Source organism: Canis aureus, chromosome 25 (genome assembly GCF_053574225.1).
Source record: "Canis aureus isolate CA01 chromosome 25, VMU_Caureus_v.1.0, whole genome shotgun sequence".
NCBI classification, from domain to species: Eukaryota; Metazoa; Chordata; class Mammalia; order Carnivora; family Canidae; genus Canis; species Canis aureus.
In genome coordinates, this window is record NC_135635.1 from 9,736,212 (window position 1) to 9,762,494 (window position 26,283).

At 36.8% G+C, this 26,283-nt stretch overlaps 2 protein-coding genes across 4 annotated transcripts in view; one reads left to right on the plus strand and one right to left on the minus strand.

The window, feature by feature from the left end:
- Window positions 1-26,283, plus strand: part of NELL2 (neural EGFL like 2) — a 319,702-nt gene that overhangs the window by 264,996 nt on the left and 28,423 nt on the right. The gene's annotated exons all lie outside the window — the stretch shown is intronic.
- LOC144297594 (heterogeneous nuclear ribonucleoprotein A1-like) lies at window positions 15,017-16,329 on the minus strand. Its single transcript, XM_077871855.1, has one exon. The coding sequence runs from the start codon at window positions 16,327-16,329 to the stop codon at window positions 15,364-15,366; it is 966 nt and encodes a 321-aa protein (XP_077727981.1). The 3' UTR covers window positions 15,017-15,363.

Genomic DNA, 26,283 nt, shown 5'->3' on the forward strand with positions numbered 1-26,283 from the left:
CTCGGGTAGGCCTACATAGATGCAGAAAGATTTCTATACCTGAGGTAATTATATAGAAATTAAGAAAAAGAAAACCTAAGGATTATTGCAATATGAATAGTGTCCGATAATAATGAAAATGCTTGCATGCTCTTTTTTCCCTTTAGGTTTCTAGGCTGTATTCAAGTACATGCTGAAGTCATCATTCCCTTGTACCCTTTACTTTGATCTTTCTTTTAATACTTTTTCCTCTCTTCTTCACTTTCTCATTACCCTAGGGTTACTTAGAAAAATTTTGAATTGACAGTAGTGTAGAGGCCATTCAACTCTGATTTCTATTTCAAGAATATTTTTTTTAGATCCTGATAAAAAAGTCAGAATCTGCCCTAAAAGATGTTAGGTTCTTGCATCCCCTTTCTATTTGCTCATATTGTTTCACAAGAGAATTTCCTTAGCATTACATCTTAATTGCTGATGTATCTAAAAACCAGGTGGAAAGATTACAGTTCCTAAAAAGTGGCATTGGTAAGTGAGGGTTGAGTTATTTTTTTAAAACTTAAAATAATTTAAGTACTTTTTATTCTGACGGATGAAAACATAGAATTTTCATGTCTCACTGAAGGTGTGAAACTTTATATCAGACAAAATATGTACAGTATAATAAGTATAGCACTTCACAATTTTTAAAATACTTGTACAAAAATTCTGTGAAATTGGTATAATAGTCCCTGTTTTTACAGATGATGAAACTGGATCAGCGAAGTTATCTAAGTTGCCTTGGATTGTAAGATATTAAATGGTTACTGCTAAGATTTGAATTCAAATTTTCTAAGTCCAGATAGAGGACAATCCACCCTAATTGTAGTTATAGGTCAAATTATTATAGTCCCTATTGTTATTCAGGAAACTTTTGTGTGTGCGCATGAAATCTCTGCTAGGTTAGATGCCAAAAAGGACATATGAACTCTGTGATTAATGTCTTGTTTTCTTTTCCTAATTAACTTCATCCATTCCTGATAATATTAACCTCCTGTCCATGCCATTTCTTCTCCCTGACATTGTCGTTTCTTAATTCAGTGGTCTGTGAATGCTAATTACATGTTGACTTCTAAGGTTTTCTATTTGAAGTTTTAACTTTTCTTAAGGGCAAAGGTTGGTTTATAACTCTAAAATATGCATGTGTTGTCTAAAAGTAATTATGTAAACTAAAATATTTGGGAAGTATCCTCACTAATCACTGTCTCAAATTAGTCACCAAGACATGTAGTTGTACCTCTTAAGTAGCTTTTGAATCTATCCAGAAAATTTTCCCTGCCTCCATCCCTAACGCCATTGCTCTTATATCTCCTCACCTGAACTATAGTGAGAACGTCCCAAAGCCCCTCCATTGGAATCCATTGTGCTAACCAACACCAGAGTAGTTGTTCTCGAATGCAAATCAAGCCATTCGCTACCTATGTACAGCGACTCCCCATCATGAAGGAGATGGATTCTAAACTTCTTAGGAATATGCAACTATCAAAATCCTATCCCTAGTTACCAGTCCAGTTTCATTTCTACCTCTTCCCATTCCCTCTCCACTAGACTGTTCCCTCTAGCAATAATACTAATAAACTGTGATAGAAAATATGCTGTGTGTATTGGACAACATATTCAATATTTCATGTGTGTTCTATATTTAAGCCATACAAACTGTATAGCAGATTAAAATTCTATTTTAAAAATTAAAAAAAAAATCCAGGAGGTTTTATTTTTTAAAGGTTTTATTTATTTATTTGACAGAGAGAAAGAGGCACAAGCATGGGGAGGGAGCAACAGGCAGAGGGAGAGGGAGGCCAAGCAGGAAGCCCAATGCAGGGCTCCATCCCAGGACCCTGGGATCATGACCTGAGCCAAAGGCAGACACTTAGCCAATTGAGCCACCCAGGCACCCCAAAATCCAGAAGCTTTAAAATTAAGTTGTCCCAATGTCATTCAATTGTTAAGTATCAAGGCAGATATTGGAATTCAAGCTACCTGATTTTATAATCCTGTCTAGACCAGGCTGGTGAATTGCATGTCCCTGTGTCTTTGTACTCACTCTTCCTGATGTCTGAAAGTACCTTCCCCCAATACAGAGCTTCCTAACACACTTTCATTCATCTCTCAAACTTTATTTTTGACAACCTTCTCACTCAAGAGTTAAAATTTAGGGATAAAGTCTTTCATCAATTCTTAGATGCTTGTATTTCCAAATATTTTAACATTTCTAAAATCAGGAGACGTTGATGTGTATCGTTGTTTAATTGGCAGTATTTTTTTCTTAGTGATATATGAAATAATGTACAGCATACAATTAATGAATTAGCAGGATTTGAAAAAATACGATAGTTTTAAGTTCAGCATCAGTTTTGATCCAAGTCTCTTAAAGGCTAAATCAAAAGAGGGGAGTACTTTCACAAATCTGAAATGCAGTGAGGGAGAACATTCTTGACTCCTTGAAGCAGTGGCTTTCTGACTTTGAAGCGTACAAAGATCACCTGTGGACCAGGTAAAAAGTCCAGATGACCAGCCTCCATCATCTGGGGTTCTGAATTTGTAGGTCTAGAACAGAGATTTTATTTTTTAATTTTTTAAATTATTTTATTTTTTTATTTTTTTATTGGTGTTCAATTTGCCAACATATAGAATAACACCCAGTGCTCATCCCATCAAGTGCCCCCCTCAGTGCCCGTCACCTAGTCGCCCCCACCCCCCACCTCCCTTTCAACCACCCCTTTAGAACAGAGATTTTAAGAACCTGCATTTTTATAAGGCATCTTCAGAGGATTCTGATTTCAATGGTCCATACATCAAGAACCACTGCTTTAAGGGATGTAAAACTGTTTTTAGTATTTAGCCCTCAAATGGAGCCTCAGAATGAGTATGGATTAGTATGGGAGATGATGCTGATAATGCCTTCCTTCCATGACAAATGCACAGGAGTGATATTTGCAGATGTCTTTGTGTAGTATCTTATGAGAGAAAAAATGAAAACATATTTCCTTGTGGTTTGGGGGAAAACCAAAATAATACAACTTACATATACCACTTATATCTAAAACAGAAGATAGATTACTAACAAACTATGTGCTCTTCTGACAGTCCTCACAGATAAATTCTATATATGTAAATATAATGTATATGTTTTTTCATATATGTTTATATGTTATTTTGTATATATGTTTATATGTACTTCATATATGTGTATGTATGTTTACTTTATTAAGGTGTGAGTCTAATAGGTTACAGGCTGCATCTTTATGCCCTCAGGGCTTCACCAAGTGCCTGGCATACTGCAGATACCCAACCAAGCAATGTGTTTTTATACACACGATGTCCTAATACAATGCTACACTTCTTTGAGAAGACTATATAAATCCTGAAAACTGAAACAGTCAGCCTTGAAGACTATTAAATACTGATATCATTTAGCTTTCTCTTTGATAATGTCAATTATAAGCCATATTCAATATCTCTGCTGTGTCTTTTCCCTCAATAAAGAATTTCCTGACTATAGCTTATTTTGCTGCCCCCTTACAAAAATATATGTATTTTGTTGTCAGATACTTTCTCCTGCAGGTGCAGCTCACTCATATGTATTAATAGCATTTGCCTCCTGACTTGAAATTTTTTTAACATAAAAACAACATTAGGGACAATTTTTGTTGGAATTAGTAAGTCAAATATCATATCCTTTCATTACTGTAATGATACAGTTGACTGAACATGAAAACGGAAATGGTCCATCATGTGCTATCACGAAGTAGTTCATTAAACCATGGAAATGTGTTGTCATCTCATATATTACTTTTTTCCCAAAATAGCTGTCCTAGGGATATACATCATTATATGCAATATTCTTGACCTGTAGTAAATTTATTATAATAAAATTACTGATAACCACAGTGGGAAGTTTTCCACAGGAAATAATCATAGCATTTTAGGGACCCAGAAGCATACTGACAATTCTCTGTATTTTGGGCTATCTCTGACATTAACCTTTTATTTCTTCCAACCTATCTCTCAATGTATTTAGCAAGTCTAAAAATACACAAGGCCATTTCTACTATGAATATCAATAGAACTGACAGTTCTATATATTCAATGAGAATTAATATTTATAATGATGGCCCTGGGGCGCTGTAAGTTCATTCTAAATCAGTAAAGAAAGATTGAGTTGTGTTCGGCATAGCTTTAATAGCTAATGGGTTTTCTTATCTAGTAATTATTTGGGAATATATCTTTCAATGGTATATATGATGTCTACTTAATTAGACTTAGTCTTCAGTTATGCAGGGTCACCCTTTCCCAAAAAATATGAATGATGATTTACTGGAAGTAGGATTAGTACATTTATGCATATTCAAGTGATAGATCACCCCTAAAGCAGTGCTCTCTGCCTTTAGTTCAGGACTCGGGATTTTGGTGATGCAGAGGCAGAAGAAAAAATATCCACCTACAATTTCTCTGTTCTTTCTATTGCTACATTTTTTACCTTCGGTCTTGTTCTTTCTTGAACATCAGGTAAGAATTTTAAAAAAAAGTGTTTTATGGATTATTTTTTATGCGCTCAAATAGAAACATGGGATTAAAGTTCAATTATCTGAACTTGCATCTTCAGTTTTTCCTTTTTTACCCATCCCATTTCTTCAGTCTGTAAATATGCTCAAGTTTTATTATCTTAAAATATCCTGTGAATCTTTGCTCCTCCTTTCCTTGAAAAATACCAACATACCCCTCTACTTTCCTTCATGGTCACCTTTTTTTGAAGTGTAATATATACTCACTGTCTTCATTTTATTGACCTTTCATTCACTTTTCAGCTTATTTAATTTTTTATCCCCTTGCTCCCATCTGAGTTGCTATCTCCATTGGCCTCTCTTATACTTCCATTCAATTTAACCCATTTGACACTGTTAACAATTTTCTCTTTCTTGAAATCCGTTCCTCCTCTTACTACTGAAGGTGCTTTTTCCTAGTTCTCTTCTTCCTTTTATTTCTCTTCCTCAGTCTTATTTCCTATCTTGAATACTCTCTGTAGCAATTCCTTTCATGGCTTTGTTTACAAGAGTATATATCAAATAATACCAAATCTGTGTTTTGTTTCCAGTGTCTCATAAACCCCAGATACGTATTTTCAATGGCAAGCTGTACATCTTTGTCTACATATCTCATAGGATACTTAAATTTCAGCATCAAAATGATCTCCCATTATTCTCTCCCTCCTACCTTCAACATGAAGCAGACACCAAGTCTTGTCATATTCTACTTCTTCATTATATCAACACCGATCCTCCCTGCTGTCATCATTTGTGGTCTTCCTTCCTCTAAGTTACCTTTCTTCCTACCATCTTTCTCTTTCTCTCTAATCCACCTCCAAACAGATCTGGCCATGTTCCTACCCTTCATTTACAGCATTCCAGAGGCTAGGACCAGACAAAGAATACTGATGCTTTCTGCTTTTGTTTCATCATACTGTTTTGGCAGTTAGTGGGAGCAGTTGCCCCTTGGGGGGAGTACCAGATCAGAGTTCAGTAAATAATCTGTAATCCAAAAGAAGCTAGGCAAAGAGGAGAAATAGCCAAGCCATAAACTGCCCAAAGCAGAGAGTAACAACCCAGGTTCAAAGCTAGAACCAGAGCATTTTGGAAAAGAATGAGCAGGGGTCCATGGGAGCTTGTTATCTGCTTCTTGCAGCCATCAGCATGCTAAGACAGCTTCAAGAGACCACTTTGAGTGAACAGCCTTTACTCAAAAGCTTGTTTGTCTCTACATTGCTTTAAGGATAATATCTAAAATTTGAGCTCCAGGAAATAACTCCTATCATCATCTGGCCCCACCTTGTATCTGTAACCTTGTCTCTGGCTACTTCCCCTCACATAAATATGCACCTGCCACACTGAGTCACTCAGTCTTTTCTAATCGTTGTCATCCTCTTGTATCTATACATCAGCTGTTCCCTGTGTTTGGAATTCCTTTACCAGTTTGTCTTTCTAATTAGTTTAGAAGTCACTTGCTTGCCTAGCCTTTCTGGCAGAGCGCATACCTCTATCATAATCCTTGAAAATGTATCTCTAGTGAGTTGTTAACATGTTTGTACTTACTAAACTAGCTTCTGAAGAGCCGGATCTCACTGGGTTAGTGCTCTTAACAAATCCCCTCATATCCCTGGGGAAGCACCAGCTTGCTATAAAACTGTCAATGTCTGTTTCTTTAGGTAGAAGAATCTCTCCAGGTTGATTCCCCCTTTCTCTGTTTCTTCAGTTTCAGTTATACATCTGACTTCTCCTCCTACTCCTAGCCCCTTTGGACTGATGACCTGGCAATACTGCCTTCCAGGTTTGGGGTTTGTTTCATCCCTGCATGTTTCTCATATGTCTTAATGTTGTACACCGCCACCATCTCTAAGGGCAAGCTCTGCTCATCCTTCTTTCCTGGTTAGGCTTTTAGATGAGCCCCTCTGGATAAGCACCTACTTTCTTGGAATGGGCACTAGCTCATTTGTTGCTGAATCCACAGTGTCCAATGTGGTATATGGAACTTATTAGACTCTAATAACATTTGTTTGATTGAATTGGACAGAAACACACTGAAGGAAATTGCAGAGACCTTATTCCCTTTTGGATCTTGCCAGCTACACTGGATTAGAATCGTTAAATTAGAGAGACTGTGCCCTTCCTCTTCTGTGTGTTATGGAGGCCAAAGAAGCTCAAAGAGCTTATTTTGGTAACTTATCAATAATGCAGACCGGTACTTTCCAACTGCTGTGCTTGACAGAGTGGACCTGAAGGCAGCGTGCACCATGAGTATGTTTGTGCCCAGAGTCTGTGAGCCTTAACAGCTTAACCTCACCAGAACCCTAGTGTCTGGTACCTAGACATCCTCTCTTCAATCAGTCCCCCACTGATAAAATTCGGGAAGTGGGCAATGAAAGATAAATATTATGTTATCCACCCCAAGGCAGATTTGCTGTTGGATTTATCTCCTGCTAAGATGGGCTGCTCAGAAACTCAGTCAAGTTAAATCACACAGTAGGCAAGCCCAAGGAGCTCTCTGAACTGGAGGATTGCATTCGAATTTCTTGGCTCTCTGTCAGACTGGCCTCTGCAACTTTTCATTAAATGAGCCCGAGATTTATCATGGGTTAAAAGGTTATTGTGCTTAAATTATGGGATTCTGATGTCCACTCTACTTAGGTGAACTAGACAGCTGATTCTGTTCATAGCAGAGAGTCTTTGAAGTAGATGGTGGTGTCAGCTGTGAAACAGCACTAATGAGCTTTAAGGAAAGCCTACTAACATTAATTTTATTCTTTCACGGAATTTTTTGTCAGTAATATGAGGGATCAAATATTCATAAGAAATGCTCTCCACTGTAGTCTTATGAGCTCAAATAGAGGGTTGGTTTTAGTAAGGCACATGCCAAAATAGCTATAAAGCAAGTCAGTTATGTTAGGAGACGTATGATGAACTAGTAGTAAGTGCAAGAGTCCTCAGAGGGAAAAAAGAGTCCATCTCAAACTGGGCCTGACCTTCTAGCCCTTTCAAGAGTCTTCTTTCCATAAATAGGCTCATTGATTTCAAAAAAAAAAAAAAAATTGAGCAGCCTGCTGCCCACCAACCCTTCACATAAACCCCAACCAGTTCTGCCTTGAGCTGCCCAACACCCCATGGGGACTGATCTGTTGAGTGCAATCAGTATTCAGGATTGTAGGGCTCCTCCCCCTGTGACATGGTTTCCCCATTCCTAAAAGGAGGCTTCTCAGCCTGTGTTCCTAAACTGATACCCTTACAAAACTTCTGTTTCTTATTGTGAGGTTAAAATACTGTGTTTCTGTTAAGTACCCCCCACCATTTTCATGGCTTCTACAGTTCTCAGGCTCACAGTTTCCCTTTACACAAACTCCTCCACCTTTATTACTCCTCAATCTCTATAACTAATTTCCTAATTTCTGTTGCCAGTTTTGGCTCCATTTCTAGGGACGGTTTGTTAACTTCAAAACTTGGAAATTGCTCAGTTGTTGACAGTTATGCACCGTTAAATGATTAAAAACCACTTTCTGTCTATTGTATATACACATTAAGCTGAGAACACATATTACTTTTTATTATGCATTTTAATAGCTTAATTGAGTTAGAATTGATTAATAATAAACTGCATGTATTTAAAGGATAAAATTTGGTAAGTTTTTATGTATATTATACACCTGTGAAATCATCACCACAATCAGAATAGTGAGCACATCCATCACTCCCAAAATAATCTTGAGTGGACTAGCATGGATAAATTAGCTATGATGCTCAGGCTTTAGGTTCTAGAAGAAAACAATTGAATATCTCTGTGTGTTTGGAATAGTATGTGAGCACGTAGAATAATATGTGTTTGGAAATCAGCTTTCTCATTACTTTGGAACGCTAAACCCCTTTTATTCTTCCAATGTCCAATTCATTGCCTTCCATGGTTTTATTTTGTGATTTACTTTCTATAATAGGCTAGTTATTTTAACCATTGCAGTGTGTAAATCACTATAAATTTGGATTTTTTCCTTTGCATTATGCTTACATTAATGGTTGCTTCATTTAAAAAAATTCTTTTTAGAAGAAAGCACATTTTGTGTATTCACTGTGGTAGAAATTCTTGAGTGCATTTAATAAGGTTACCTGACTATGGATGTGAAGCCAAACAACCAAACAACTATCAAAAACTAACAGAGTATTTTCTTGGAAATCTACCTTCTGGGGCGCCTGGGTGGTACAGTCAGTTAAGTGTTGCACTCTTGGTTTTAGCTATAGTCATGATCTTGGGTATATAGGATTGAGCTCTGTGTCAGACTCCCTGCTGGGCATCTGCTTGGGACTCTCTCTCCCTCCTCCTCTCCCCCTCCCGCACAAATATATAAAATCTTTAAAATATGGATAAAAGGATGTAGTATATACCTACAATGGAATATTACTCAGCTGACAGAAAGTATGAATACCCATCAGTTACATAGATTTGGATGGAAATGGAGGATATTATGCTAAGTGAAGTAAGTCAATCAGAGAAAGACAATTATATGATTTCACTCGTAAGTGGAATATAAGAAGTAGTGCAGAAGATCATAGGGAAAGGAGGGAAAACTGAATGGGAAGAAATCAGAGAGAGAGAGACAAACCATGAGAGATTCTTAATCATAGGAAACAAACTGAGGGTTTCTGGAGGGGAGGTTGGGGGTAGATGGGGTAACTGGCTGATGGGCATTAAGGAGGGCATGTGATGTGATGAGCACTGGGTGTTATATGCAACTGATAAATAATTGAAAACCTCTGACAACCTACAGAATGGGAGAAGATATTTGCAAATGACATATCAGATAAAGGGCTAGTATCCAAGATCTACAAAGAACTTATTAAACTCAACAGCAGAGAAACAAGCAATCCAATCATGAAATGGGCAAAAGACATGAACAGAAATCCCACAGAGGAAGACATAGACATGGCCAACAAGCACATGAGAAAATGCTCTGCATCACTTGCCATCAGGGAAATACAAATCAAAACCACAAGGAGATACCACCTCACACCAGTGAGAATGGGGAAAATTAACAAGGCAGGAAACCACAGATGTTGGAGAGGATGCGGAGAAAGGGGAACCCTCCTGCACTGTTGGTGGGAATACGAACTGGTACAGCCAACTCTGGAAAACTGTGTGGAGGTTCCTCAAAGAGTTAAAAATAGACCTGCCCTATGACCCAGCAATTGCACTGCTGGGGATTTACCCCAGAGATACAGATGGAGTGAAACGTTGGAGCACCTGCACCCCGATGTTTATAGCAGCAATGTCCACAATAGCCAAACTATGGAAGGAGCCTCGGTGTCCAACAAAAGATGAATGGATAAAGAAGATGTAGTCTGTGTATACAATGGAATATTACTCAGCCATTAGAAATAATGAATACCCACCATTTGCTTCAACATGGATGGAACTGGAAGGTATTATGCTGAGTGAAGTAAGTCAATTGGAGAAGGACAAACATATGGTCATATTCCTTTGGAGAATATAAAAAATAGTGAAAGAGATTAAAGGGGAAGGGAGAGAAAATGAGTGGGAAATATCAGAGAGGGAGACAGAACATGTGAGACTCCTAACTCTGGGAAATGAACAAGGGGTAGTGGAAGGGAAGGTAGGTGGGGGGATGAGGTGACAGGCACTTAGGGGGGCACTTGACAGGATGAGCACTGGCTGTTATATACTAAAAGCTGGCAAATCGAACTCCAATAAAAAATATTTTTAAAAAAACTACCTCTGAAACTAATGATGTACTATGTGTTGGCTATGTGTTTATAAACAGTAAAATTACATATATGTATATTATATATATATTTAGAAATTTGCCTTCCTAAGGCCAAAGGTTATATTAGGTCATGAGTCAACCTGGGAGATAGAGATGAAGAGATTCATTTATAGGAAATGTTCAACTATAACCAACCCTCCATGGCCCTCCATGGCCCCATCAAAATAGGGAGATAAATAAAATAGATAATAGAAGATGACCAACTAAACCCTCTGCAATGAGATCCCAAACTATAGGTCATGTTTTATGGTACATTTGAGATCCTTGGCCTATGACAAAATAAAATTTGAAAGTCACAGCAATAATTTAAGACATTGAGAAAAATAACACTATTATCAATGTGGAGATTGGGGAATGGTTTCCTCAAAATGTAGGCACAAGTAACTGGCTCATTTTGTTCTTTTTTTTTCATGTTTTCATATCTTAATGTCATGTACCAAAAATCACTTTGTAAATGCCTTCCTTGTGGGGAATTCTATATAATATGAAGAGAGCTGTGAGTAATAATAGTAACTATTTGTAGGAGTCTTCTTTTTTAAATTAGGAAAAGGCAGTAATCACATATAAAATTTCAGAATAATTAGCTTCATTTGTAAAGGATCCCATAGTGGAAGAGTTCTGTGAAATTCTAGAAACACACTCAGACTAGAGAGAAAGTTTGGGTCAATCAGTTAGAGAAAATAATTGTGTAGAGGCTTTTGAGAAACCCTTCTAGAAGGTGATTATAGGACTTTAATTTCAGGATCATCATTTAAAAGGACAGGGGGCACCTGGGTGGTGCAGTTGGTTAAGTGTAGAACTCCTGATTTTGGCTCAGGTCATGGTCTCATGATCATGGATGGAGCGCTGCGTCTGGCTCTGCACTCAGCATGGCAGCATGGAGTTGGCTGGAGATTCTCTCTCTCTCTCTCCCCCTCTCCTACCCCTCACCCACCCCTCTAAAATAAATAAATAATCTTAAAAAATTAAAAGGACAGGCTATAATGGATATTATTAATCTACTTCATAATGTTCAAGAATGAAGAGACATGTGGGAAAGCAAACCAAAATTGCCAATCTACCCATTTGATAAAATTAATCTTCTGGAAAATTTTATGTTTTTTTGTATCTGAAAATGTTATCAAATTACATGTAGTGAGCAAAATACTTAGTTAATATAGTTAAGGGATCAAAGGTAACTTTAAAAAATTGAATAGCTTTGCATTTCAGACTCACCACAGACCTTGTATTAAAAGCGATATCCAAAAGCTCTGCACTGTGAATCCCTGATTATCAGCAAACAGACCAGTCATTTTCTGGGGTCAGTCTCCTCAAAGTATAGGTGAAGATGCTTACATGTGTGATCTGTGTTTCCTGAGCCCCTCCAGGTTATGTGTTCAGGATAATTTCACTTTCTTTGTGGGGATTCTAAGAGACAGTATTCCCGGAGGGTGCATTGTCTTACTCAATCAAAACCTTTTGCTTCATTTGCTTGTTTTTTATCTGATGATTTTAACACAGTTGTTGTGGGCTTCTCCATTTCAAGTTGGGCATCAGGTCCTATCTATGTTACCTTCATAGATACCTTCTTCTGGATCATTCCCCAGACCTAGCATCATCTCTTCATCAAATCCCTTCCTGGTTTTCCAAACACTCTTATTCAATCCATCTGAGATTACCTTTTTGATTTTTTCAGACTTTGCTATTTATAAAGTGGGTGGCTCAATTTTCTCTGTGTGAGCTGGAGATGGATACTTGGCGAGGGAGAGAAGACCCATAGGAGAGGAAATAATTACTTTCCATTCAAAGAAAAAATGGAAAGTTAACTAAGAAGCACACATATTAATACATCAGGTTATACTCCTGCTACAGCAGTCTTTCTTGCTTTCTACATTATGAGCTTCTCAATGTCAGGTCCCATGTTCTCTCCATTCATGTATTTCCAAGATCTACTAAATAGCAAGTTCTCAAAGTGATAGCATGAATGAATATATTAATTAATATAAATATGGTCATATATGTCTTATGTATCTTACATATGCTTCTAGAAAAAAATAACATCCATATTCAGGGGAGACGAAATAAGAAAGCAGGGCAAATAATATATAGATTTCCCATACATATGAACTTGAAAGATATAGGTTTCAGGTAGTTTATATGGAGTATAGTATTGAATTAGGGGAATAATAGAGCCAAAATACATTATGACTTAATCACACTAGAAATTTATTTTTCACATACTGGTCTAAAGTGTTTCTGATTGACATGAAGTTTAGGGAATCAAACTCCTTCTCCCTTTTGCCTCCCTTACCCCCTTACTCCACTTCCTAGGACCTTATTAACTGCCTCTAGCCAACAGAAGGGGAAGAAAGAGGGTGAGGCCAGCAATCCGCTTCCTAAAGCATTGGCTGCTCATATGTCATTGGCTGAAACTCAGGTATTTTAGCTGTGTGCCAAGCAAGAAGAGGAAATAGATTCCTGTGAACTATTAGCAATCTCTGACATAAATAGCATTTTATAACTCTTTTTATTCTTATTCTTTCTAGGAATTTACTTTATTAGTAGGTTCTATGACTGTATTTCTTTTCAAAATAACAAGAACTTAAATATGTGGCTAGAAAAATTTACAGCAAATGAATTTATCAATTAATTTTCCCTGCCTATCTAATAAATTTCACTCTCCTTGTTGAGGAATTTCTCTTGCTCCATTGGCATAGGAGATAGCAGAGCATAAAGAATTACAGAGGCCATCTCCATAGTTTAGGGAGAACATGCCATTAGGGTATAAATAAAGGTGATTTAACAAAGGTTTTTCTGTTTTTTTAATCACTTTCTATAGGAAATTAGAAGTATAGAGTGCTTAATTTTATAGTTGTGTGTTACAGCTATTTTTATGAGTTATATTTGAAATAGTTCCAATTAAAAAGCGGGACAAATTTAATAGTTGCAGTGTAGCTTTAAAATCTCAAATTTAAGTTTTGAAGCAGTTATTTTTAGCATAACTGAAAGAAAATCTTGGTTAATTGGTTAATAAAATTGGTTAATAATATTGATTAATTGATTAATAAAACGACAGCTAGCAGTATATGCCATATTCCTTAAATAGCCCCCAAAAAACAAAACAAAACAAAACAAAAAAACCTGTGTAGCTGAATCTTTTAAGTCTGCCCCTGTGATGTTCTATAAGTCCAAAGATTCTTCTTGCTTTGTGCTGGTTACTGTGGACCTAACTTTAAAAGACCAACACTTAAGTTCCTGAGCCCATGACAGAACCATTTCCTTTGAAGAAAAACAATGGCTTAAGTAAGTTTATTTCATTAATGCTCTTTCCATTGTTTTGAAACACTCATATCTGAATTCAGATGCTCCCCACTCATGACTCAGTCCTGTCTTTTGAGGATGCATTTGTCAGAGATCAACAGATATTTTCTGAGGGCTACTGTACACCAGACTGTGTCCTACAAACAATGGGACTCGGAGATGAATAATGTAATATTCAGGCCCTCTGAGGACTCACATTTGGAAACGGCCTAAGTGCCCTTCAATGGGATGAATTGATAAAGAAGATGTGTTATGTACACAATGGAAAGTTATTTAGCCATGGGAAAGAAGGAAATCCTGCCATCTGTGACAATGTGGATGGACTAGAGAACCTTAGAGTGCTAAGTGAAATAAGTCAGACAGAGAAAGACAAATATAGTTTGATCTCACTTAGATGTGTAACCTAAAAAAGCTGAACTCACAAACAGAGTAGAATGGTGGTTACCAGGGTCAGAGAGTGAAGGAAATAGGAAGATGTTGATCAAAAGGTCACACTTCCAGTTATATGAGTAAGTTCGTGAGATCTATGTGCAGCATGGTGACCGTAGTTAACAGACCATAGCCTCTGCCTTCCCACCCCCAGACCAGCCATTCCCTAGCCCTGGAAATACATCACATGTGAGAAGTCCCAGCCTGCTGGTAGGGGACAGGAGGGAGTGAGGAGATGGGAGCCTTATAAGAACTGAGGCACTTGTAGGTCCTGCTCATCCCCCAGGTTCCCAGGGCAGAACTGGAACTGGGGCCCAGGCACAGCCACCGAGGCTGGGCCTGGGTCTCTCAGCCATTTGGATTTGTTTCCCTGTCCCTCTGTTTGCTTGTAAGTCTGTTAGTCTATTGCTAGGAAGCTCATTACTATGGGCCCTGGTACCTTCCCGGTCTGTCCGATACCATTAACCATAAACTGATCTCTTATTATAAAAAAAAAAAAAAAAAGTAGTATATATTGGAAAGTTGCTAAGAGCATACATCTTCAATGCTCTCACCAGAAAAAAAGAAATGGTAGATTTATGAAGTGATAGAGATGTTAGCTAATGCTATGGTGATAATCATTTTGCAATATATGAGTATGTCAAGTCAACAAGTCTTTATCTTAAACTTGCACAATGTTATAAGTCAATTATTTCTCAATAAAGCTGTGCAGGTGGGCGGGGGGGGAGACTAACAGACACTCAACTGACTGTGGAAGTTTCAACAGCAATTGCAGCAGGAGAACTAGACCCCAGACAATTTGGCATGGCATTTTGGATAATAAGATCTGAGAAGAGCCTGATTTTGATGAGACAAAAATATTATTTTGATGAGTCAAAGTAAGGGAATGTGTGTTCCAGAAAGAAGGAGCCTTGTAAGGCAAAAGGATAGGCAGGAGAGTCTAATTCCTTTTTTTTTTTTTTCTAAAGACACATTTATTCAGCGTCATGATCAGACTATTACATTTAGCAATCAACAGCATGGGTGCAAAAAAAAAAAATCTACATTAAAACCCTTTGTTGGAATGCTTTACACTTTCCACAGGACAGAAACTAAATTAACCTGTTATACAATTAGTCACAAATACAGTTCTCGAGTTTTTTGACCATACACATGAGTATTGTCTAAAACATGTCTTCTTTGTAGCAGCTAGGCCCTGCCACCACTGTGCTTGGCTGAGGTCTCAAATCTGTTGTAACCTGTAGCTTTCCTGTCACTTCTCTGGCTCTCCTCTCCTGCTAAGCTTTGTTTCCTGGCAGTAATTAAAACCTTCTGCCATTGCCATAGCTGCTGCTGCTCCTGGAACCACCATAGCCACCTTGGTTTCGTAGTTTGGCAAAGTATTGTCCTCCACCACCAAAGGGGCCAGAGCTTCTGCCTCCAAGATTTCCTCCTTTCATGGGTCCAAAATTTGAGGATTGGTTTTTGTAATAGCCAAAATCGTTATAGCTTCCGCCACCTCCAAAGTTGCTTCCATCATTACCAAATCTGTTATAGCCATCCCCACTGCTACCATATCCACCACCACCTCGACTGCCACCGAAGCCACCTCGACCACTGAAGTTCCCTCCATGACCAAAGTTGTCATTCCCACCAAAACCACCTCCACGACCACCACCAAAGTTTCCAGAACCACTTCGGCTTCTTTGGCTGGACGAAGCACTAGCCATCTCTTGCTTTGATAGGGCTTTCCTTACTTCATGGTCGTGGCCATTCACAGGATGGCATTTTTGAATGACAATCTTGTCTACAGAATCATGGTCATCAAATGTCACAAAAGCAAAACCTCTCTTTTTGCCACTGCCTCGGCCAGTCATGATCTCAATCACTTCAATTTTCTCATACTGTTCAAAAAAATAATCTTTTAGATGATGTTCTTCAGTGTCTTCTTTAATGCCACCAACAAAAATCTTTTTCACAGTTAAGTGGGCACCAGGTCTTTGAGAATCTTCTCGGGAGACAGCCCTCTTTGGTTCCACAACTCTTCCATCCATCTTGTGTGGCCTTGCATTCATGACTGCATCCACCTCCTCCCTGGTGGTGTATGTGGCGAACCCAAAGCCTCTGGAGTGCTTGGTGTTGGGGTCTCTCATTACCACACAGTCCATAAGCGCTCCCCATTGCTCACAATGGCTCCTCAGACTCTCATCGGTTGTTTTGGAGCTCAAACCCCTGATGAAGAGCTTCCACAGCTGCTCAGGCTCTTTAGGAGACTCTGACTTAGACATGGCAACAGTGGGAGGGGAGACGTGAACAATGCTTACTGTCCAGGGGCAGAAAGGAGAGTTTAATTCCTATGCAAGAGAGAGGGAAGGTCAGTTCAAGTCTCAGAACACCCCATCTGTGGAAGGAGTATGGTGGAAGATGAGGCTAGATGGCCTTGGTCATCTTTTTGAAACATTAATGTGAAGGATGCATATGAGCTCCTGTTCTAATCTCTTCTGCTTGTATCGATAAACTTCGTATCTATTGCATAAATATTTGTAAATTATAAAAACAATGTAGTTTAATTTTAGAAGATTTATAAAACGAAGGAATATACAAAATGAAAACAACTTGTAATATTTACGAGTTGAAGATAATTGCTGTCTTATTCATGAATGAAATACATGCTTACATATTGCAATATTTTATTTTTCACGTTGATCCTGCCTTTTTTACATGACATTTATCGTAAGCATTTTCTCATGTCATTAATGATTTTCAAAAACATTTAATAAGCTGTGTAGCATTCCATTTTATGCATGTGCCATAACTGATTGAATCACTCCCTCATCACTGTACATTTAGATCATTTTCTTTGCTCTAGCAGCACAATACTGAAATAATATAGATAAAGCTAGGCTTCTAATGCTTCGCATTATTGAAGATACCAGAAGGACAAACTTCTTACCCAGACTCTTTATGATGTTGGAACTCGCCTCTCAACAGCAGCGGGATAAATTCCTGGGCAGTGTATCTGCCCTGGAACATTACAGGTAGCTTGTGGCAGCTGTGTTCATATAGAGTTTGGGGTTCTCCTATCCCTATAAGTTTTAAGAATCCGTGTGTGTGTGTGTGTGTGTGTGTGTGTGTGTGTGTGTAAGTCATGATGTGATGGAAACTGGATAAAAAAGATAAAATACGTGGCACTTAGTAGCCAAACAACTGTCAGTTATTTTTGCTTTCCTACTCCCTTATATAAGATAATCAAAAAATGTGGATTAAAGGATTTTTTTCTTTTTAAAATACAGTATCCAAGTACAGAATTAGTCTGTGTCCATAAGATCAGACACTCAGGACCAGAGACCCTTTCATCTAGTTTTTGGCGTTGCCTTCGTGATAACACTGGATTGTATAACTAATTGAAATGATCATGGAGAAGTAAGTTGTTGAAGTGAACAAAAAATATAAATAGTCAGGAACAGACTTGATTCAGTAACCTTCTATTGATAGGACCCAACGGTTGCCATCAGCCTATGTGGCTGAGGTTGTGGAGCACCATGAAAGAATCAGCCTGTCTTTTAAAAACCCATAGTGTTTCATTTCATTGTAATTGCAACGAGTTATTGGTTTGTTCAGTTGCTTTCTTTTTGGCAATTTTTTCCCTTCAATTATCCATGTGGGAGAGATGTGATGTTTTGTCACCGGCTGAGAAACCTGTGTCAGGCCGATGGGTGGTTAAGCAGAGATGGAAGCAGATGGTTATAAGGAAATGGTCTGAAAGTAGATAGTCTGTCAGAGACCTGACACTTGCTCAAAGCCAACAGAAGCCACCTATCAGCACATTTCATGGTTAGGACCCACTCAAAGCTGTATCCGAGGACTTCTTATTCAGATATATGGAAACTGTAGTGTTCCGTTTCTTTGATTATTGGCATCACTGAGCTCATTTGGCTCAAAGCAGAATTTCCTGTGATGTAATTTTGTCAGTTTGCAAATAAATGCAGACTATCTATTTTGACTGTCATCTTTACCATCCCTGACATACCATTCAAAGCTCATTTTCCTGAATAGCCAGTAAGTGAGTTCATCAAAATTCATAAAGCCTTTTTTAGCACTGTATTAATAATTAGAAAATGTACAGCAAATTATTACAGAAAGACTCTCTCTAGCCCTCTTGTTCCTACTGGATAGTTTGAGAAAAAAATCAGCTTCTTTCTTCTCCTTCTGGAAATAATCTTGAGGTAGATCAAGTAGGCAGTCTAATCTTTGCTATTAGAAAGTGGCTCGGGGAAGCATAGGAATTAAGACTTTCATGCTTTTTACCCCAATTAAGAGCAGTCTACTTATTATTGTAGAACCAGCAGATGCTTCACATTCATATTATTTTGGGGGCCTAACTATAATGTCATCTAATATATGAAAACTGCATTCCTATTTCAAAAGTAGGTACTTGATTACAGTATAATAAATGAATAAATGTCTTAAGTGATTTACTACTATTTGCAGGAATAAGTCTGGAAGTTTCTGCTCAGCCATGTTTACTCCAATGGCCTACTCTTCATTGATCAGAGTTTCAGAGTGAAGTAATGTCTCTCCTGAATTCACATATTTCTTCATCTGTATTACTCCTTTAGGCCTCATGATATCTACCTTTTATCTACCTTGTATCTACCTTTAGGCTTCATGATATCTACCTTGTTTGTGCTAATGCTGTCTCTTTTTTTTGTTAGACCATGAGCTCTTGGGTATATTCCCATAATATTACCATCTGTGTTTTATATGTTAGACTTTTGATATGATAGATATTTGATATGACAGACCAGTTGAATGAATGGATTAAAGTATTTCAGGTCTCATGTCCTACACATTAGCTACCTTGTAAAAAGGGATAGACCTGCAAAGATGTTTAAGCTTTAATAAAGGAGTTTTCACAGGTCATTTTTGTTAAATGCTTTGTTCAACTTGTTGCTCATACATCTGAGGGAGTTTCAATGCTATGTTAAAGCATAAGTATTTATTCTTAAATATGCATCAAGAAGCCATTGGCAGTGCTCCTCAGCATTGTTGACAGCCCTTTCTTTTCCCTTGACACTCTTGCCCTTGGTTTCTGTTAGACGTGATCTTCTCACCTCACTGCTAACAATTCCTCCTGGAGTTCCTCTTCCTTTTCTACCTCCCTTGTTTTCCCCCAAGATCTGCCCTTGGTTCTTTCTTGTCCCTCTCTAATCTCAACTTTAGTAGTTTCATGCAGCCAGTTCTGATTTTTGTAGCATCTTGTACAATCAGTTCTGATTATGCTCCCCTTGTGTCTCCAGCCCTGGTATCTTTTCCCAGAGCGTCTGCCTCATTTTTCTCTCCATCTAAATCTCACTCCTAGCAGAATTGCTATCCTATTATACTCAACATTTCTACAATGAAGCTTCTGAATATTCTGAATGTGTATTTTTTATGTATATGAACAAAAATAGACACATGGTTAAAAACTCAAACAACATAAAGCTTAGAATGAAAAGCAGTAAAGCAGTAGCTCCCTGACTCACTTTTTAGAAGGCTTTCTTAAAAGAAGTTCCTTCCCTGAACTGCAAAACCAGAAAATGCCCCCAAAGACAATCTTTTTCTATTTCCCAAAGATGGTACATGACTAGTATCATACCCGATATGCAGGAGAGAAGTTAATTTATGACCTACACAGGATGACTTAGGACAAGCGTAATTCTCTTATGAAGGTCCAGTTGAGACAAAATGCTAGGGGGGGACCATTTTTAATTTTAGTATATTTATACCGTGCTTTAATTAGTCAATTTTAGACATTACCAACAACTTTCTTGATATGACAGATGAAGATTTGCCTCCCATATACCACTTTCCCATATGCCTCTCATTCTCATGCAGGTTACCTTTTCCTTTTTTTTTTTTTTTTTTTTGCAGGTTACTGTTTCTGCCTTCAGCAATATATATTTTCACCTTCATTTTTTGTTTTATCTACTCTAGATAGCATTTCTCGATTCTCCATTATGTAAAATAAAGATACTGCTTCTACTCTTTACCTCCATCTCCCAGCCTCTCTCTTCTGCTTTCTCCTACCTCCAGTCTTTTTTACATTATCAAGACTGATAAGTTCTATTCAGTAACCACATGAAATATCCTATGTGTTCACTAATTGATTAGGTCTAAAATTTGAAAATTCATACTATTTACATTATTGTGACCATGCAAATATTATTCACTAGAGAGACAAGTCGCATATGTATAATAATTCTCATATTTAAAGCGTTTTGTTTTGTTTGTTTTTTCCTGAAGTTTCTAATTGACAATCATTTTCCTTTTATACTCTATCATAAATTCACTATTTAAAATTAACTCTCCATCATGTCTTCTGGCATATAGACTTCTGTATCAGTCTGCATTCAATCAGGAAGATGGAGCACAGTTATGAGAGGAGTTTGGGGAGTGAAGATCTGCAAGGCTGCAGTCTGAGGATTTGAGAAACCCTCATTTATTACTTCAGAATGACACATTAGAACTGGTGAAAGAAGCCAGAGCTCATAAGAATCACTGACACTGATTGCCATGACTTCCCCCAAATAATGGCTTCTTCCTCACTTCTCTCTGACAAATCTCAGGAGTTCCACTCCTGGTTAAACACAGAACTATACAGAGAAAGAGCTTCTGGGAAATGTAGTCCCCAGCCTTAGAAATAGAAAATGCTTGGTAACAGCATATATCCCCTACAGCTTTTTTCTAAAATACTTCCCTTCTAAAAACTTCCCTAAAAAAAAAAAAAAAAAAAAAAAAATCTTCCCTAAATAAGAGATAGGATTAGAGCAAAGATATGACACAATCTGACAAATATTTTAATAGGATCATCTGGATGCTATGAATCCAGAATGAACTGACTGTAGAGGAGGAAAAATAGAATTAGGAATCATCATTAGGCTATTATATTAATTCAAGTGAGATATGATGGTGACATGGACTGGAATGGTAAGCATGAAGGTGGCTAGAAGTGGTGATTGGATTCTAGATATATTTTGAAGACATTGCCAATGTGATTTTTGGATAGATTTGGTAAGAGGAATAAGAGAAAGAGAAATTAAGAATAAATCTAAAGCTTTTTGCCTGAGTAATGGGATGGTGTTGCCATTTGATGAGGTAGGGAAGACTTCAAAAGGAGCAGTTTGATAATCAAGTAGAAACATTGAGTGAAAAACTGAATAATTGGGTGAGAAAACTAATAGGTTTGGAAGAGAAGAGAGTGAACTGAGAGAAAGTGTGAATGAGGTAATGTATTATTTTCCTAGGGCTGCTGTGCAAAAGTACCACAAACTGGGTGGCTTAAAATAACAGGAATTTGTTATTTTATAGCTTTCAGGACTCTAAGTCCAAAATCAAGGTATTATCAGGGCCATGATCCTTCTGAAGACTATGAGAATCCTTCTTGTCTCTTCCAGCTTTGGGTAGCCCCAAGGATTTTTTAGCTTGTGACTGTTTAACTGCAATTTCTGCCTCCATCTTCATATTGGCTTTTTGTACATGTGTTTCTCTGTGTCTTCTTTTCTGAAAAGGGCACCAGTCATTGGATACAGAACCCACCCTAAATCCAAGATGATTTTATATCAGGATCCTTACCTAATTATATCTGCAGAGACTCTATTTCCAAATAAGGTCAAATTCTGAGTTCCAAATGGACGTAAATTTGGGGGGATCATTATTCAACACATTACAGGTAGTTTTCAGTGTATTGATGGTGGTTTGGCAATTTAAAGCTCTAGTACTAGATGAAACGATTAGGAAGGTAGTAGAGAGAAAAGAAAAGACTAAAGAATAGATCCCTGGGAACTCATACTTTTGGATTTTGAGATGATAAAATCTGCAAAGAAGCCGAAGATATAAAGGCCAGTGATGTAAAAACAACTAAAAAATGGTATGTTTTTGCAAAATGATGAAAGTATTTCAAGGAGAGAGGGATAAACTACTGGTAGGTCTTTCTCTGCCTTGATTTAAACCTTTATAAAATAAGTAAATAAATAAACCTTTATAAAATATTTTTAAAAAAATACTGCATGGACATAGATTTTCTAAATGAATTATATGTCATAAAATATTTTATTCTGCTTTCATAATATTTGAAAGTTGTGCTGAGTATAGACTTCTAGGGTCAAAATAAGTATTTCACTGTGCTATAGCATGCAGTGCTACACATGAGTAAAATGATGCTAGACTAATTCTCATCCTTTTGTATGTAACCTATTATTTCTCTCTGGAAGATATTAAGATTTGTATTTTATACGTATTGTGAAATTTTACAGTGTGTGTTTAGATGTGAATCTTTGTTTTGTTCATTTGCAAGGCAGTGCTGCATATGGAGTAAGAGTTTGATCTCTGTATCTAGGGTGTTTGGGTTCAAATCCCAGTTTTGTTCTTCAATAGTCTTGGGGAAATTACTTAAATTCCCTTAAAAATTGCTTGCCTACATTATTTCTCTTTAAAATAGGGAACACAAAAAAAAATAAATAAATAAATAAAATAAAATAAAATAAAATAAAATAGGGAACAGTAATATTTCTACTTTGTGGGACAACTGTCAGCACTAAATGAATATATATATATATGCATATTTTTTTCATATATATATATGAAAATTGCAAGGAATGGTGGTTCCTACATAGTAAGCCATCAATAAGTATTGACTATCAGGTCAGTTTTCATTATTAGGGACCTTGGTATGGGGGCCTTTTAATCTGAAGTCTCTACAGTGAAGAGTTTTTATTGTTGTTTTTAAAGATATTTTTCTCCCATTGACTTTTCTATTTTCTTGGTATGAATTTTGTCTTTAATCAGAAGCTGGACTTTTTAGGTTGGTGCTCTTTGCTTTTTTCTATTATATTTTTCATCTATTTTCTATATGTTATACTTTTCAAGATACTACTTCTATTTGATCTTCCAAGCCTTATATTACATTTTGAAATTTCTCAGCTATTGTATTTTTAATTTCCAAGAACTCTTCTTTATTCTCTGAATATTCCTTTTTAAATAATACTATGTCATTTTCTTATGGATAAAATATTCTATCAAATCTATTTGAAGATATTAGTAAGAAAGGTTTTAAGGTCTGTTATATAAGTTATTTCTATTTCCTTCAGGGTCAGTTTTTCTGATGGTATAGCTTGGTTATTAGATTATTCAAATAAGCAAGTGAATGTTACATATTTTTCTTAAGTCTTTGTTGTCTCTTGATTTCACATTAATGTTTAAGAGTGAATAAATAGAAAAACTGATTTTGAGCTCTGATATGAAAGATAAGGTTGTTGACTGGCAAACTTACAATAAGTAAGCTAAAAGAGAGCCAGGTTTTGGGTGGGGGGGTTTATATGTATAATTTGAGATCTTTAAACACCGAAATGAAGAAACTTTGTTCCAAAGGATGATAACTCTTATCTTAGCTGCCCCGTTTCATCCAGTTTATCTATTTTTTTTAAAGAAGAACCATCTAGTAAATTGAACACCAATAAAAAACAAATTAAAAAAAAATAAAATAAAACAGATACTAAACAATATATCCTTTAGAAATGCATCAATAAATAAAAATTTTAAAAAAAAGTAAAAAAAAAAAATAAAGAAGAACCATCTATTCTGGCTTTAGGGGTAAATGCTTTTTTTCAGCAGTCTGCTGAAGGTGGGAAGAGGTAGATGGATTGATTATTCACCAGTAGACTTTTAATTAAACCAGTTACTTTCAACTCCATGTCTCACATTAGCTTTACATGGTATTTCACGTATCCTTAGAATTCTTCAGGGAAGATTACTGCCCTCATCACCTGTAGCACCTCATTATTATGTATATCTTCTAAGCTGTGGCTTCCTTTGCTCTGACTATACCATTGCAACTATATTCTGTTTTCCAAGGAAAAACAAAACCTTTGAATTCTGAATTTTCTTTTCTACTGATGGTGTTTTTCCTTTTGTCTTTGTTAATATAATCATCACGTTGTACACTTTAAATGTCTTACAATTTTATTTGTCTGTTATATCTCAATAAAATTGGAAAAAATAAAGTTGTTTTTTTTTAAAAGAAAGGTTAAAAATATATATTTAGGAATAAATCCTGGCAAAATAGTGTAAGACATCCTTTCAGAAAATGACAGGCTATAAAACTATAAAAATTATTAGAGAAAGAGGAAATATATCATTCACCTGAATTAAAAGATTTAATCATGTACAGATGTCAGACCAATCTATAGAATTAATGCAGACTTCCCCCTCCCTCATTTTTTTGTTTTGTTTTGGTGAGAAATTCACAAAGTGATAGGCGAAAAGCTCAAAGGATCAAGATACCTTTGAAAAGCGGGGGGGGGGGGGGGGGGGGGGGGGGTGGTGCTTTCTCCAGGAGTGAAGTAATATTTCTAAAGCAAGTTTAGAAACCTTATCCCACCCCATCCCACCCCAAAAAAACACCTTATGATAGTTGCTATCAAGGCAAAACACAAGGAACACATGGGAGAAAGTACAAAAAACAATGAGCACTAGGAGATCTAACAGGCTTTGGAGTCAAGGAAGGCTTTCTCAAAGGAAATTAATTTCAATATGAGACAGAGACAAGCCAGAAATAGTTAACTGGATAAGGCAATGAGAAACAGAGAGGAGCATTTTAGGCAGTAGGGACAGCATAGACAAAGACTATGATGGAATAAAAGAAACGCTAAAATACTAAAACCTCAGGAACCACAAGAAAAATAAGTTGTTTTGATCTTCTTCCTTTGTATGGTATGTCCCTGGACATGTGTAATGTCCGGGCCAGTCTTATATCAACACAGGGACTATGAGAGGGCCTTGTACACTGACTGAAGATAAGCGTTTGAGAAAAAAATGCTTTCTTATCCCTATTTCCCCTGTTTTTTTCCTAAAGTTTTTTATTACCTTTTTTCCTAGATCATGATAAAAAAAGGATACTGCCCTTAGTTTTACCCTGTCCCATCTGTCCAACATAGAAGTGCTACCGTGTTCCTCCCAAAGTATGCCTTCGATCTATCACATCATCCAATGTTAAAGACTCTTCAGTGGCTCCTGATTGTCCACAGAAGAAAAGACATTCTCTGATCTAAACCCTCCTTGCAAAACTGTATTTTCCTCTCCTCCTTTCCAAGTAATCAAATGACATAAGCAAGCATGCTCTATAAACCCTGAAGGGTTATTTCAGCTATGGAGGTGGAATTTATACATATTAATAGCCTGTATAAGCCAGGTACCACTCCTGTGAGGCCTTGCATAGTTAATGGTAGAAAACAGCAAACTATTAACAGAGAGAATTATTTCTCATTCAAAACCAAAATACTCAGAGAGATTTGGCAAGATCTTCAAAGTTACATAGCTAATAAGCCAAAGAGCTGGAATTCACTCACATTAAGGTACACACTGAGATATTTCAAAGCAGAAGCTGTTTCTGCAAGTGTTGGTCTTGAAAGGCAGTTGGCAGTTGAGAGGGTTTGGGTCTATTGCATGAGCTTGGGTGATGTATTTGTTCTCCCTGCTTCTTTGTGACATAGGGATAAGAATATCTCTCATGGTTGTAGTGAGGACTAAATGATACGATGACATCGTTATGTGTTTTGTATTTGTATTATGCTTTTCTTAAGAGCAGTCATTAACTTCCTAATTATGAACTCTAAAGTAATGAAAATAATTTTCACTAAATCTGCAATGTTATCGCCCAACTTGTGAAGAGGATTTTATGATTTTCAAAGCTTATTTACATATGTTGGCCTATTTTTTTAATGATATGGAAAAAAATCAGTCATGAAATTTTGGACTGTATTTTTTTATCGAGTTCTGGTGTAGTTATTAAAAATAATGTAACGTTCAAAAGAGTTTGCATTCCTTGAACATTCACATCTAAATGTTAAAAGCAGACTCCCCAGAAGCTCAACAAGAGGCAGAGGGAAATGACCTTGTGATTTAAAAAAAAATGCTGCAGATAATCTAGAAAACAAATAATCCACATGTGGGTAATCAAGAGTTGATTAATTGTTTTCAGGGTGTTTAATTGCCTGCTGTTTATCAATATAATTTAAGTACCAGTACACAGGACAGTGATATAAATAGTCCAAGTACTATTTTTTATGAGAAATGATGTCAGGTTTTTATTAATGATAAAGAGGATGAAAGAACTCTCATTATTTGACTTTGCCATTAAACATAGTGTGCTCATTTTAAAGAACTGGATTTTCTTCTGTAGAGAGTAGCAACTAATCAGTTTCCTC

What these genes read in the sequence shown, in the direction of transcription:
- LOC144297594 (XM_077871855.1), bottom strand. Translation starts at nt 16,329, where the DNA reads ATGTCTAAGTCAGAGTCTCCTAAAGAGCCTGAGCAGCTGTGGAAGCTC.